The following is a 16,388-nucleotide window of genomic DNA, read 5'->3' as shown; positions in this document are numbered from 1 at the left end:
AGGCTGATCTATGGGGTGGCGGGAGGAGGGCTCTGATTCTTGCAGGAGGAAGGACCAAGAGCATAATTCAATGATCCATCAACCCTTCGCTGAGAAAAGCTATCATCTAATGATACCTGTGGGCTTCCCCTGTGGCTCACGGGTAAAGAAGCCACCTGCAATGCAGGTGTGGGTTCGATCCCTGGGTTGGGAAGGTCCCCTGGAGGAGGGCATGGCAATCCACTCCAGTATTCCTGCCTAGAGGACCCCATGGACAGAGGAGCCTGGAAGGCTACACAGTCCATGGGGTCACCAAGAGTCAGACACACATGCAATGATACCTGCAGGCTGCCCCCTCTCAGGCTCTAGCCACAGATGTTTCCATGGGTACCCCTTTCACTTGGCCTATTTTTTTTTTTCACTTGGCCTATTTTAAAATTTGGGCAGCACTGCTTTCCCCCTAAATCAAGCCAGATGCCAGAAAAGGAAGTAGACATCTCTCTTTTCCACTCCCTACATCCAACAAGTCTTCAAATCCTATTGATTTCATTACTTGAACTTCAGTAGATGATCCTACCCCCCACATCTTTAATCCACGCTCTCATCACCTTTCACTCAGATGATGCTGTAACCTTCCTGCCCCATCCAGCATCCCTCCCATCCAGCTCCCATAGGAATGCCCATCTAACCCCATGACTCCCGGCAGCCTCTCTGGCATGAATCACAAGGTCCAGCAGGGTCTGGGCTCTGCCCAACTTTACAGCCTCATCTCCTACAACCCTCCCCCCAAGGTTATAACTCCGCTCACGATTCCTTCCACAGACCCCGTGTGTGTGTGTGTGTGTGTGTGTATTAGTTGCTCACTTGTGTCCAAGTCTTTGCGACCCCATGGACTGTAGCCCACCAGGTTCCTCTGTCCATGGGATTTTCCAGGTAAGAATACTGGAGTGGGTTGCCATTCCCTTCTGAAGGGGATCTTCCCAACCCAGGGATCAAATCTGGGTCTCCTGCATTGAAGGCAGATTCTTTACCATCTGAGCTACCAGGGAAGCCTGCAGATCCTACCTTGTTCATACCTCACTATCCCAAGGGTCCCTCTGCTGGGAATCCTTACTCCTGGTCCATCTAGGTCAGGACGTTGTCTCATTCGTAAGTGAAGATGTGGCTTAAACATGACCTCCTATGGAAAGCCTTCTCTCACGTGCCTTCCTCCCCTGAGTCCCTGCCTGCATGACTTCATCTGCCTCTGTTATCACATTGGCTTTACAGGGCACTCACCTGACTACATAGCTCTTCTCCCAGGAGCTCCTCCAGCCCAGAAACCAAGCCCGCATCCCTGTATGTCCCCAAAACCCAGCACAGAGCTTACCCTGGGTGTGAGATATAAGAGTTTGTGCAAAGCTAAAATCTCCAAGCCTGACAGGTGGTAGTTTGGGATGAAGACACCCTCTCTTCTACTCAACCCAAGCATCCCCCCGTCCCTTCTTCCCAACATCACTAAATAGTCTGTTTCCCACTGGCCCCAGCTGATGTCCAGCTTTAACTGCCAGACCGAGAGGATGCAGGGGGGATCAGCTGTGGCTTCCTTGACCTCGTGCTTGCAGTCCCAACTCTGCCTGAATTCAGAGCCAAGGCCCAAACCCAGGCAGCCTGGATTCCCTAATTCTCCTCACGGGTCCTGCTCCTCTGACTTTGCTCTTCTGTCCTAGAAAAGCACCTGACCAGCGGCTGTCCACTCAGCGCCCAAGTCCCGTGGGCCCAGCCAGGACACCGTAAAGCTCTGGTGGCAGTGAACTTCAGGGCCAGGTTTGGCCTCATAATGAGTCTTGAAGTAATTGCTGGACCCTCAGACCCTCAAGGAAAAGAGGCCTCACTGAGACATCCCTCTCTCTGCCTGACACGGATCCATCCATCTACCCACCCATCCTCCTGGCTATTTATTCATTTAACAGACGTTTACTGAGCACCTACTGTATGCCAGGCACTTTTCTGAGCTCCAGGAATACAGCAGGGAAGAAGGTGAAAAATGTTCCTTTTCTCATCGAACTTCAATTTTCATTGGGTGGGGTGAGACAGATATAAATAAGTCAGCAAAACATCAGATAGTGATAAGCACTAGGCTGAAAATTAGAAAGAGGTGTCATGATAGGTGACAGGACTGTTCCTTTCGTTCGGATGGTCACCAAGAAGGTGATATTTAAATGGAACAGCGGGGCAAGTCACGGGAAGATAAGGGACTCACACTCCAGGCTGAGGCAGCAGCTGGCATGGAGGCCCTGGGGTGGTGAGAGTTTGGCCTGTTTGAGCACCTGAGAAGGACCAGCGGCAGCTGGCATGTCATGATGGGAGGCAGTGGCATACAAAAGGAGGGTGAGCGCCATCAAGACCATCCTTCAGAGCCAATTCACGGTCAGAGTTAAGGCTTGATTTTCCTAAACACTGGGTCGACATCAAAGTTCACTCAGGTTTTTCCGTAACAAATTATGGAAAAACCCGAATGAATTTTTTGGCCAACCCAATATAATAGGGAGATCTGAGAGGGATTTAAATGCAGTAAAACCAGTAACCCTGACCAACTACCCCCCTGTATAACCACTCCTCTCTCCTTCTCCCCACCAGGCCCACCCCGACTCCCTTGATCTCTAAACTACTTCTCGATTCATCTTGTCTGTCTTTTGATTACAAGTATAGCCTCCAGGTAACACAATTACCAAATGCAGTTCAAACCTTTCATTCTCATCAAAACCAAACACGGTCAAGTTCATATGAGCTTAAAATGAAAAACATGTTTAGGAAAGAATATTTAAAAAAAAAAAATTCTTCCAACTCTCATTATACCTAAAAGATTTTTTTGGAAAGAAGAAGAAAATCACTTCCCTAAGGATACACTAGGATTAAAAGCATTTATAAACTTCTTAGTTTTTATTTTCTGTAAAAATTTCCTCACCCTGCAATTTGAGGGCAGGGCATCCATCTGAATTTGCCCTGGCAGCAGGCCTACCTGTGCTTTTGACCCCCCTGGCCCAGGACCCAGCTGAGTTCTGCTTTCCCTGTCACTGAAGCCTGCTTGGATCTGAGGCCAGGCAAGGCGCAAGGGCTGGCCTCCTGCAGAAGCAAACAGGATGGAGGGTGAAGTGCTGTTTCCTTAGGACCCACGTACAAGCAACAGGCAGGCTCCCTGAGGGGTGGGTCAGAACCAGTAGCTCAGAAGAGTTGGGAGCAGAGAGGATCCAGATCTGGGATTTTTAGGGCCATGTCCCCTTCTTGTTCCTTTAGTCCCTCTCTTCTAAAAAAACATAAATATCTCATACTCATTTTTGCATGAAACAACAGGTATGTTTTCACATTTCAATTATGAAAAGCAAAAAGGTATACAATCCTGAATATGCCTGTTCATAATTTCCCATCCCTCTTCCTAGAGATTAGGACACAGCTTTCTGTCGTAGACCTCCAGTGGCTGAGCACTGCCTCTGGGCAGCTCCCATCTGCTGACCTGTCAGACCCTGATTCCATCTTTTCAGACTCAGTGCCGTGTTCCTCCTGCTGTGGGGGAGGCCTGGCCCCAATCATAGGGTGAGCAAAACAAACCAACCTCAGACCTCACAGGACCACAGGGCTGCTGAGGGCAAGCAACCCCAAACAGGGGGTTTCCTAGAGTGGCAATCCACAAGGCAGTCTCTGCATTCACCATGATAGGACATAAATGGTTTTTACCGAAGGCCATTCACTGTATGATCCCATCTATGTAAAATGTCCAGAGTAGGCAAATCCATAGAGACAGAAAGTTGATTAGCAGCAGTAGTAGTTTGGGGGAGGGCACAGGGGAGTGATTGTTAATGGGCACAGAGTTTCTTTGGGGGTTGATGAAAATGTTGTGGAATTTTGGCTGGTAACTGCACCACTTTGTGAATATAATGAAAACAGTTGCACGCTTAAAAAAAAAAAGTGGGGGACTGCTGCCCTCGTCTGCTTTGGGACACAGAAGTGTTGGCAGCTGTATTGGGAGTCCTGGTTCCCACCCTAGATACACGCCCTGCAGTTGCGCTGATCGCCGCTGAGGCAGTCACCCTTCCACCGGCCTGGGGGCCTGGGTTGGTCTCATGGTGGCACTCCTTGCCCTCTGATCTAGCACTTACCGCAGAGTTTGTATCTGTCCACAGCCTAGTATTCCCACTAGGTGCATTCTTTGAAGATAAGGACATGCCTCACATTCCTGGATTCCCAATCCCTAGCCCAGGGCTTGTTGTGCCATGCATGTTCAATAGGTCTGAGCATTCTTGCTCCAACCGACCCAATGGGCCCAAATCAGTGAGCGCTGGTGATGCTGGTCTTTAAGGAGCAGGTGGATTTTGGCCCCGTGTCAGGACTGCCTTGGTCAGCATATCAGCTCCTGATTTAGGTAGGGTCTCGCTATGGTAGTGTCCAATCCCAACACTCAGAGTCCCTTGGGATTCTCAGGCATGTGGCTCCTGCCTCCTCAGAAAAGAAAACCAGCGAGTGCTCCAGACTTCCTCCTTGCTGTCCCCATCACATGCCCACCCCACTTTCTGCCATTCTGGACTCACTCTAATGCATCCACTACTGAGACTAAAGTGCTGGAAGTCTCCAGACACTCCTGGTGCATGAGATGCTAAGTCGCTTCAGTCATGTTCGACTCTTTGGAACCCCATGGACTGTAGCCTGCCAGGCTCCTCTGTCCATGCAATTTTCCAGGCAAGACTACTGGAGTGGGTTGCCATTCTCTTCTCCAGAGAATCTTCCTGATGAGGGGATCAAACCCATGTCTCTTATGTCTCCTGCATTGGCAGGTGGGTTCCTTACCACTAGCACCACCTGGGAAGTCCCAGACACTCCTGGACTTACCTGTAATCAGGTAACTACAAGCTAGAGAAAAGCAACTCCCAAGGACTGGAAAGGGGAGAGGGGTGGTGAGATTTTTGGCAGAAGGTTGGACTAAGTCACAGCTACATGGTTTCAGGAAAAGGATCAACTTCCAGCCCTTGCGCTACCCAAGGCCTCCCCACTGTCTCAGCATCCTGCAGCATCTAAAAGATCAGGGGCTCCGAGGTCCCACTGGGCCTGAGTCCTGCTCACGCTCTCACCTCCCACCTCCAGTGGGCGCTGCTGAGTTAATGGCCTGCACCATGTCAGTGGTGAGGGCATCCAGTAGGCTGGTGATAAATTCCAGTTTCTTCCCTTCTGGACAGCCTGAAAGACAAAGTGAGATCTGAAGGCACGTGCCAGGTAAATGATCAAGTAAAACAGCTTCCTCCACTACCACTGTTTCTTCAACTTCTCCAAGTCCTTCTTGTCCAGGCAAATCCACTTTGGGAATTGTCCACAGCTCAGATGATTTGGTCTCTCATGTTGCAGGCGGATTCTTTCCCAGTTGAGCCAGGGAAGCCCCAGATGATTCTCATAAACCTCCAGAGTTCCTCTCCCCACAGCCCACAAGGGACTATCAGACCACATGGACAATAAAGCTTTCGGCGTTCTTCCAATCCACAAATTTTTGCTGAGTATTAACTCAGGCACTATGGTATATGTTAGGAATATACTAGACAGGGCTCTTCTCCTCATAAAGTCCATAGTCTACTGGGAAACTCAGGTGGTACAGTGAGACCAGGCTCCTCCAGAGGCAAGGACCAGCTGCCAAAAGGGCACTAGGAATGCAGAGAAATCCAAGGTCAAATTTGACTCAATGGACCTACCAGTGTATCTATCCAAGAACCTCTTTCTTTTTTTTACATCTCTCCTCAGCCAGCTTAGATTATAATGATCAACCCTCCCTTAGAAGTACTCTTAAATCCTTTGTTTATTCCTCACGGTGGGACTCCCGCAAAACCCCAAGCATGGATGAACCTTCGCTCCAAATCCACACCCCCAGAGCTGAATGTTGCTGGTATAAACACCACCACACCACTGGAGAGATGGTTTTCCTGTAAATTCATGACTACCAGCCCCAAACAGGCCCTCAACACTACCTACAATTCTCCTCTCTGCAACAACTACTTCATTCTCTTCTCTCTGCAGTTCCCCTGGGTGTCTGGTTAAATGCTACTTTCTCAGTGAAGCCACAGATTTCTTCCTGCCCTTCTCCCAGCAGCTCACTCTTTCCCTTTAGAGCACCTGTCATCATCTTCATGTGTGTGTGTTCATTTACTTGTATACTCTGTCTCCCATACTACACAAGCCTCACTTCCATTTTGATTACTAGACATACTCAGCGCCTGGCAAACAGCAAAATCTCGATTCACATTTGTTGAAGGAATGGCTAGACAGAGAAACCCTGGTCTCTATGACTCTGTTCTCATGACAGAGTGATTTCTACAAACCTCACTTGGGAACCCCCGGACTTTCAAGAGCCTCTGTTTTCGGTTCTCCTTTGGAGTCCTGATGGGAACAGTGGGAGCTCCCACCAGCACTGACCTGATTAAAACGATCGTGTTTCGAGCCATCAATATTTACTAATCGTATTGTAACTCACTGGCAGAGAACATGGTAAATAAGAGAGACCCAGCCCAGCAGCCCTTCAGAGGCCCTGGCCCCTGCCTACGCCTATTGTGCCATACTCCAAGGACAGTTCGGGGCCACCAGGGGTCATTGCAAAGGCACTCTACAGTGCTGGCAACGGACACTACCACGCCCCGCAGGGCAGCCTGTCCCTGAGAGCTAGTTTCTCTTCGCAGCCCTGGGGAAAAGGGTCCACAGCCCCCAGATCACTGTCCCAATCACCCTGCTGCTGCTGCTGCTAAGTCGCATCAGTCGTGTCCGACTCTGTGCGACCCCACAGACAGCAGCCCACCAGGCTCCTCTGTCCCTGGGATTCTCCAGGCAAGAATACTGGAGTGGGTTGCCATGACCTCCTCCAGGGGATCTTCTCAACCCAGAGGACTGAACCCACATTTTTTAATGTTCTTTACTATGAGCGCCACCTGGGAAGCCCTTTAAGCCAAGGACTACATTTTAAAGACTTTTTATCTTTAAAAGAATAGCAAGGAGGAGAATCCGTGTGTTCAAGAGTTCAGGACTAATTAGGGACAAATACCAGACTGGATGCCGATCCTGTGGCTCCTGCCATGCCCCTGCCTGCTGTCCGTCCCTGCCCCAGCTTATAGATGAGGAAACAGACGCAGAGGCAGGCACCTCTTCTGCACAATGAGGGGGTGGTGGGACAGGAAACGGTGAAGATGTCAGCAAGAGGCAGTGTCATCTCCTACCTGGCAGCTCCCTGTCCTTGAAGGGGTCCTCCACCTCCGCACTCTTAGCCCTGGCATCACTCTCACAACTGGGCATCACGTAGCTGAGAAGAGAGAGAGGCAAGGGGGTAAGGAGGGGCTGGAACCTGAGTCAACTTCAGCCCCTACTACCAGCAATGATCTGTGTGATCTCTAAGCCTAGAGCACCCAGAGCTGGTGGCAAAATATCTCCCACACTGTCCACTAGCTACAGGGCAATCCCAGCATCAGCGTCCCCACAGAGACACGTTCGGGCATGTTGCCACATCGTCTCAGCTACTCAAGTAGAGCAGTATCCCCTTATGTCAGCACACAGGATTTTTTTGACCCATAGAACCTAGTGACTCAGGCAAGGCAATAATCTGCCTGAGTGAACTGAGGTTCAGAGAGATTACCTCCTCTCCCCAAGGCCACCCAGCTAGAAAAGGCCAGTCCTGTGACCAGAACCCAAGATCCAGGTCTTTCTACCAGAACCTCATCTGCCCACGAGCAGAGATGCTGCTCCCCGAGGGTCTCAATTCCCACCCGGCCAGGACAATAAATCTGGGAGATGTGCAGCGCCAGCCTAACAGGAAGCTGGTTCTCCTGCCCCAGGGCTCATCTGAGGGGCAGGACGGGCTCCGGAGGCTTACCGTGTGGAGGTCCCCGGAAGCGGACGCCCGGTGTCCACCAGCACACACCAGCAGTAGCCAGTGGACTGGTGGCACTGCACTGGTTTATAGAGACCCCCAGGGGCACACTCGGGGATCACAATGCCCTCGCGGGGGTTCTGCCGGGCCTCTTCCAGGGCACTCTGTCTCTCCTGGTCACATGAGTGAACTTTCTCTGCAAGAAAAGACACAGCCCGTGGTGACTTCCCACTCCTATGCTTTCCCTGCCAGGACCCGGCCTGGCCCCCAGGAACTGATAATGGCTGAGTGGCGAATCACCAAGGGGAGCCGGGTCCCCCGCGCCAGCCCTGAGTGAGGAGCTGGAGGCGCAGAGCACCTCACTCTGACCCTCGCACGGCCAGGCTGCAGTAGCATTCATGTCAGTGGGCTCCAGCGGCCGCAGGCAGCCAGGGACGCAGGGCAACTCCTCATCAGAGCTGCGGTTGGCTAGGAGTGGAATCTCCTGGCTATTTTCAGAACAGTTCCTGCTCGTGTCTCTAGCTCCAGCCCTGCGAGCTGACAGATGAGGCAGGAATACCCGTGTATGTGGACATTCTCCCAAACCCAGACCCAGTAGGACAGGGCCACAGCCACCATCCTCAGGGTGGGAAGATGTCTGATGCCCGGCCTCCTAGAGGAGCAGAAACAAGACCCAAACCCGCTCCTTCCAGGGCTCCACCCGAGCCGGACAAAGCAGGCTGCATGGAGTTGAGTTGATTACACAACCCTGCTTCCATTACACAACACACCTTCCCACAGGAAGGTGTCTGCACTCAGCGGCCTCAGAAACCATGCCAGCGTGTCTGAACAGCCAAACCTAGTTTTCCCAGAGTCAAGCCCAGCTTGAGGCTCTACATGGTGCCCTGAGCACCCGGGGCTTTAGAACCCCACGGCCCCTGACCAGTCAACCCGCCTGACTTCCCTTTCTTGTTTTTTGTTGATACTATGCGGGTTTTATTGGTTTGCTTTTTAGTTATTAAAAACAAATAGCATTGGGTTTCTTTTCTCATTATAAAGAAATATTTGGAGAATCTCTTATCCCACCAAAGTTAAGTTCTGCCTACCCTGGATCTTTTCTTTTGCATGTACACACATGCAAATACATATGCACACATTTATGAGGTTTTTTTTTTAAAACAATAAAAGGGACCATATCATAAACTCGTACCACTGTTTTTGATCTACTTATTTCTCTTTTTATTCATTTACTTTATCATCACTTTATTTGTCTCGTGAACAGTATTCCACAACTTTCCTCTTGAAGAATGTGACAGGAATCACCTTGAATATCCCGTTACAAAAATCCACTCGGAGAGCCAGGAATTTGGCATCAGCAATGTGGAGATTCATCCTGCTCACTGAACAAATGGATGAAAATAGCAGAAGCTCAACTCTGATGGAGTCAAACCCTTTGAAATAATGGCTGTGTTAATGATACACACACGAACCGTACAGATGTCAAAGCAGACTGTAGGTGTGCAGAGATGCAATGCTGTCTTAGCGGAAAGTCAGATGATGGGGAAATGATTTCTAGTCTCCTAAAAAAAAAGGCTGAAAAATTCTCATTGCAGGGTGAGGGAGTATTTCTGTAAGGGCATAAAAATATCAGAAGGTGTATATATAGCATATTTGCTATTAAAATATAATTCTGATATGGAAAAGGGAGAAAAAAGGAATTACTGTTTTCATAATGCAAACATAGCAAAATTGAACACAATCTCCTTGGCTAGATGAACAGGAGTTTAGAACAGTTGACAGACAATAGACTTACGATTCTAAACCCAGTTACAACTACCACCAGAACTGCCCCTAGAGGCAGCTTAGGGAAGAGACACAAACTGTTGGAGAGAGGGGGCCTTTGGGGAGACCTAGCCTGAAGACCCAGAATTTTGAATCAGGCCCCTGGCTAGGATGGAGCCTGGCACCTTCCAGAGGATTACACAAGAGTGTTTCAATAGCTCTCCCAACCCCAAGTGGGTAACTTTATTTTCCTACCTCGTATTTCATGCCACAGAAAAAAAAAAAAGTGACAGATGAGCAAAACCAAAGAAAACAGCTTTTTACTGGCCCCGTGTTCATGTAACAACCTCTGACAGGGACTTTAAATTATAAGATCCTCCAGGCCAACATTCTAAAGCCATAAATCAGATGGAAGGCGAGATGTGAACAGAGGTGGAGAAAGCTTCCCTGGGGACAGAGCAAATGATGGGCCTGACTTCACACCATCGGGGATCCTGAGACTGCAGGGATGTGGAGAGGAGCCAGCGGAGGAGAGGTGGGAACCCGTAGTCTGGGGGCTGTCGACAGATTTCTGGACGTCCTTGAAGGCTGTTCTGAGATGTTTGCAGCCCGCTTCCATAGAGGCTGCACAGAGTTCCATGGAGAATAAAACCATACAAATGATGACGCGCGCTAATTTGGAAAAACTAGGGGGCTAGCAGTGGAATTTGAGAAAAGGCTAAACGCAGGGTTTATTACTTTATTACTTTTTTCTTTGTTTGCTTGCTTGCTTATTACTTTATGATGATCTCTGCAAGTCCAAGTGCTTCTCTAAGAAAGAGGCAGGAAAGGTTTATAATCATAGTACTAACCGTTTGCAAAGAAAACATGGCGAGTTTGTCTTCCAACAGAGAGAAAATCTCCCCTAAAATCCTCTTTATACTAATAATAGTCAAAGCAAATATTCACTGAGAAGCATGTGCCAGGCGGTAGAATAAGGACTTCACTTGCCTAATCTCTTTGTCCCTGTGAAGTAGGTACAGCTATTATGCCCGTTTTATTTTTTAAAAAATATTTATTTATTTATTTATTTAGCTGTGTTGGGTCTTAGTTGTGGCGCATGGGCTGTGATGCATGGGCTTAGTTGCCCTGTGGCATCTTAGTTCCTCGATCTAACCCATGTCCACTACATTGGAAGATGGATTCTCAACCACTGGAACACCAAAGTCCCTTTGCCACTTTATAGACCAGGAGACATTCACAAATTTTCCCAAGTTTACTCAGCCAGGCAAGAGGAGAGCGGGAGCTTGGGTCAAGGGCTCTGACAATCAAGCCTGTCTTGCTGAACTCTAGACAGAGGATTGTTGCCTCTAATCATTTGCTTTTAGGGGAAAGTACATTTATTTTTATGGTGTGAAGATTTTCCAGCCAGTCCATTTGCAGACTGCCATAAACCTACTGCATTCGAAAGTAAATGTGTAAAAACCCATACTTAACCTTTTGACACAGCACTGCTTCTTTTGAACCAACAATTTTTCTCCGCTGGAGCACACTCCGGACTTCATACCCTCATATTTTTCCCTCTTTACCTCTGAACTAGAACACCTAAAGCCAAATTTGTAACTCACTCACTACTGACAGACAGTCACATGAATAATAATAACTAACTGCTCTCAGAGTGTTTACTACGTGCCCAGGTCAGTACTGGGCACTTTTGTTAACTCAGACTCAACACGAGCCTCTATGACAAGCGATACTATTATCCTCGCTGAGCAGACTGGCTGTGTGATTTCCCCAGGATCAATAATGAGGAAGTGGCAGAGCCTGCATTCTAGCCCAAACAGTCTGTTCCCAGGCCACGGCCTTCATCTCTCTTAAATATCAGCTCTCACTGCCATAGGCTAATCTGATTTTTATTCTAACATATGTTTTTCTTTTACTTGGTATCACAGACAGTTACAAGATGGTACCAGTGGATTGCACCTCCCGTATTCATGCCATTGGTGCTGACTCTGTGCTGACTCTGATTTGCTTTGACCAGTGGAAAGGACAGGGGTGACAGTATACAGTTTCCAGACCTAGGCGTGAAGACTCCTTACAATTTCCACTTGCCCTTTCTTGCAGTCCACCCTGAGACCACTCCATAAGGAAGGCAGTCCATCCTCCTGGAGGATGAAAGGCCACATGGAAGAAAACCAAAGGGGTCCAACCCACAGCCAGCACCACCCACCAGGTGTGAGGGTGAGGTCATCCTGGACATCCCAGCCCAGGTGACCCTCCAGTTGGACAAGTCCAGGAGTAAGTGAAGCCACAATCCATCAAGGAACCACCACTAACACTGTAGAAAGAATAAATTATTTTTGCTGTAAGCCTTTACATTTCTGGGTGGCCTGTTACCCAGCACTAGATAACTGAAACACTTAGACTTGCTCAACTCTTTATCAAATTGTGTGTGTGCACATGCTCAGTCGCTCAGCCATGTCTGACTCTTTGGGACCCCAGGGACTGTGGCCCGCCAGGCTCCTCTGGAGGGGGTTGCCATGCCTTCCTCCAGGGGATCTTCCTGACCCAAGGGTCAAACCTGAGTCTCTTGCATCTCTGCTATTGGCAGGCAGATTCTCTACCACTGTGCCACCTCGGAATCCCCTTTACCAAATTATCCCATAAGTATTATATACCCCACAAGTATTGCAGCCCTCTTGGACCCTTCAATCAATCAATCAATCAATCAATTATTCCTTTAGTGCTTCTCCAGAGGTCATGCAAACACCGATCAGTACATGATGAGAGGTATAAGCTTATTCTGCATCTGAAGACCCAGAAGACAGCTCCACCCTTAGGGCCATTGCTACCCTCTGCCCTTCTCAGTCACTCCCAAACAAATCTTAAAATTGACAACTGTAAAGAAGTCACCTTCCAGAATGCAAGCCAGGGGACCTACTTCAAGGGTCTGACCACTGGTTCAGAAACGAAGCTCCTCAGAAGTCGACACTCACTGTTCTGAAACATTCAGTCTCTGCTCAGGGAAGTTCAGGGAAAGATGAGAAGATTAGAAGGTCTGGCCCGATAACTCTGAGAATGGGCTGGGAATCATCTGTAAACGCTGGGAAGACATAAACATCAGGGGAGAAGGAACAGGCAGGGCTTGTTCAGGGCGACTCGGGAATACCTAACCACACATTCTTGCACTCAGGCACACTCAGCCCTTCTAATCCCATTCCGAGACAGTGCCGACAACAAGTGAGAGCCGATTCACTCCCCACCTGGCAATGGGTCGTTCCACTCTCACTCACAAACCTCTGGCTGCCTGAGAGAAGAAACACAACAGAGAAGTAGCCTGTGGAAGGAATGAAAATGTGCTCCAACTCTTGCCACCGGCAAGCACACAGCCCTCCCCACCAATCACATAGCAGCGGAGCAAAGCAGCACTGCGCCTGGGTGGGAGTGGGCAGGGAGGGGGGCCGGGGAGAGAGAGACCAGGCTGAACCAGACAGACAAGCCCTGTCTGCAGGCCCAGGGTGCAGATTCTCGGGTGTCCAGCCAAGACAGGAGGAGTGTGGAGAACAGCCCTGTCTGCTACGGCCAGTCCCTGCCTCCGCGCCTCTCAGTGACCCATGGTAATTAGCAGCAATGGAGAGCGTGGACAATTTCAACCCTCAGCTAACCCTTCATCTCGATTTTAGCCCACAGTTTATCCTTTGTTTCTGGGAACATTTTCTTCTTTATCATCTGTTTCTTTTCTCTTCTTTACTCAAAAAAAAAAGTGTCCAACAAACATAAACATGAAAAGATTCAAGTTTCAGGTCCTTGGGCTGGTCTTTCTCTCTGGCTGCTGCATTCCAGAGAAGCTGCTGAAGGAAGGAACAGACAGAAAAGCTGGGAGGCTGGGTAACCAAATGCCCAAATGAGCAGGTATTGATGAGCCAGGCATATCTTGAACTCTTTGGAGAAAGAGCCGGGGAACCATATAGTGATGGAGACCCAGAGGGAGATGGGAGGAGAGAAGAGGCAGCATTTAGAGAACGTCAGTAGTGGTGGGGATTCTCCAGAGAAACTGAACCAACAGGAAAACAAACAAACAAACAAAAAAAAATATATATATATATGGGTATGGCTATATATGTGGAGAGAGAGAGATTTATTTCAAAGATCTGGCTCCAAGCTGACAAGTTAGAAATTCAGGTAAGAGTGATGGGGCAGTCTCTAGTCCAAAATCAAAAAGCAGGAAATTCAGGCAGGATTTCTATGTCACAGTCTGGAGGCAGCATGCCTTCTTTTCCAGGAAATCTCAGGTTTCACTCTTAATGCCTTCAACTGATTGGATGAGGCCCACCCACACCACAGAAGGCCATCTGCTTTACTTCAAGTCAATTGATTATAAAAGTTAATCATGTCTAAAATAATACCTCAGCAGCAACATCCAAACTAGTGTTTGACCAAACTGATTACTGTGGCCTAGTCAAGTTGGCCCCTAAAATTAGTCATCACTGGATCCCTATGAAAAATGAGACCAAGAAAAAAGCCTAATCTTCTAGAAAACCATACACAGAAAAGCTGAGAAGAGTCATAGGTCTAAGAAACATGTATCAGGAAAGATGCCTCAATGAATAATGCCATCTCCCCAGAGAAAGAACCAGAAGCTCTCCTCTGAGGACAGGATCAGCTGGGAATTAAAGGCAGCTTTTCAGGCTGCCTCGACCAAGCACCACCTATACTGCAGACAGGGGAATGGGGCGGGGACAGGGCTGACGACAGTGTCCTGAGAGAGATCAGTGCTTCTGGGGTCTCAGATCTAATGTGGGATCCAGGGTAACATAGGAGATTGGGGCTCATGGAGAGGATGCAGAGGGGATCAAGGGACTTCCTGGTCCCCAGGACTGGGTGTGCGCTGGCACCATGGCAGGCTCAGGAAGAGGTCAGAAAAGTTTCATAAGATGTAGCAAGAAGAAAGAACTAGCCACGAGATCCTAACCTGCCCTCATTCCAGGCCTCCTCCATCCCCAGAGGTTTCCCTGGGTGGCCCCACCTAGAGCAAGGCCTCCCTCTGCTCCCCTCCTGGACTCCTCACCCTGGGCACTGAGACTTAACAAGGCTGCAAGCTCCTAAGGGCAAGAGCCCTGTCGCAGCCTTCCTGACCCTTCCACACATCCACCCCTGAGCCCCAGTACCTCACTCATAGGAGAACCACGGAGACCTGGGTGTAAAGGATGCCCAGAGTATACAGCCCAAGAACACTGCTATTGCTTGAATCCATGCTGTGCCATCCCCAGCTGCAGGATTCTGTGTTAGCCTGACACTTCAGAGATGGGCCCCCACCGTTGAGTCACTGCCAAGTTTGTGGAGGGGGGAGGTGGGGAGGGAGGAGACCACAGAGTCTAGAAAAAGAAAATCTGTCCCTTTGACTCATCCTAGGAAATGCCACACTCAACCCTCAGACCATCTAGCACTAGATTTTCTTAAGGGAAAAATCAATACATGGTACCCGCCTAAAAAACAGGAGCAGTGTATCTATGCTGTAAAAGGAATTGTCCCACCGGGCCAAGAATATCAAGGAAAACAGTAGTGTTGTGTCGCCTACAATTACCCTGAAACCCCTTCAAATACCTCACACCCACCTAGCCTCTTATCAAAAATGAATGAAATGCTGAAGGATAACACAAAATCACAAGCTGTGTGTTACAAAAAAAAAACAACCTTTCCTGAAATTCCAGCACATGAAATTCCAGAGGCGTAAGAAATTGCGTGGCTCCTGCCTCAGGAGTCTCTGGGTTGGCACGAGTGCCGTGTGCTCTGGGGACTTTCACAGAGAATCTGGCCGATGAAGAAACTGCAGGAACAAAAGCAGGGACTGGAGGGACCAGGTTTGAAGGCACTGACTTCCTGTTTCCGAAGAGCCGGCCCTGTGACTGGACATGCGGTCTCCAGGGAGGAGATGCTGCAGGATGTATGCTCTTGAACAGTTTGCAGGACACCACTGAGCAGCCCTTTCTGTTTATTTGGCCACACGTGGTTCAGCACCTGTGACTGCTTTTCTGTCCTCCTGTCATGCCCAGCACTGAGCTGTCACTTGGCCATCATCAATCCCCTAGTCTCAGAGTCATCCAGGGACTCCAAGAACCCCATGAAAAGGAGGGGAACCCACAGAACCATTCCTCAGAGCTCCCTCTGGAACAGACAGTGGCCAAGAAAAGGAGAGGTCTTGCCAGGGCAGGGAAGAAGCAGACCCCCTGACAAACAGAACAAAGTCAATCCTTGAAACTGTGCGCAGGTGTGTCTCAAGCAGGGGTAGACGTAGAGAGAACAGACACAGAATGTTCACAAATGTCAAATGGTCACCTCTACCATAGGAGTAGCTTTCTTCAAATGACCCTTTAATCTAAGGGATGACAGAGGATTAGATGGTTGGATGGCATCACTGACTCAACGAACATGAATCTGAGCAAACTCTGGGAGATAGTGAAGGACAGGGAAGCATGGCGTGCTGCAGTCCACAGGGTCGCAAAGAGTCAGACAGGACTTAGAGACTGAATAACAACAGAGAGGCCTTGACATGAGAGCTGTTGATGGGCTTGGAGCCCTGGGCAAGGCCCTTATTAGTCTGGGCTCCTTTTTCTCATTTAAAACAAAGCAGTGGTAGACTTCCCTGATGGTCCAGTGGTTAAGAATCCAACTGCTAATGCAGGGAACTTGGGCTTGATCCCCGGTCTGGGAACATTCCATATGTCATGGAGCAACTTGATTTCTAGCAAGACAGAAGAATCCAGTTACAAGCCTGTGTGCTACCACTACTGAGTCCAGGCAC

At 49.0% G+C, this 16,388-nt stretch overlaps 1 protein-coding gene across 3 annotated transcripts in view; it reads right to left on the bottom strand.

The window, feature by feature from the left end:
• SMOC1 (SPARC related modular calcium binding 1) overlaps positions 1 to 16,388 on the bottom strand; it is a 139,982-nt gene that overhangs the window by 10,846 nt on the left and 112,748 nt on the right. For all 3 annotated transcript variants that reach the window (XM_070469552.1, XM_070469553.1, XM_070469554.1), the window contains exons 8-10: positions 7,850 to 8,042; positions 7,200 to 7,282; positions 5,082 to 5,187 (exon numbers count right to left, since the gene is read on the bottom strand). In XM_070469552.1, coding sequence (XP_070325653.1) covers positions 5,082 to 5,187; positions 7,200 to 7,282; positions 7,850 to 8,042 — 382 coding nt within the window. The remainder of the gene's footprint in view (positions 1 to 5,081; positions 5,188 to 7,199; positions 7,283 to 7,849; positions 8,043 to 16,388) is intronic.

This window comes from Odocoileus virginianus, chromosome 6 (genome assembly GCF_023699985.2).
Source record: "Odocoileus virginianus isolate 20LAN1187 ecotype Illinois chromosome 6, Ovbor_1.2, whole genome shotgun sequence".
Lineage (NCBI taxonomy): Eukaryota > Metazoa > Chordata > Mammalia > Artiodactyla > Cervidae > Odocoileus > Odocoileus virginianus.
Note: the sequence above shows the minus strand (reverse complement) of the source record. Positions and strands in the feature narration are given on the sequence as shown.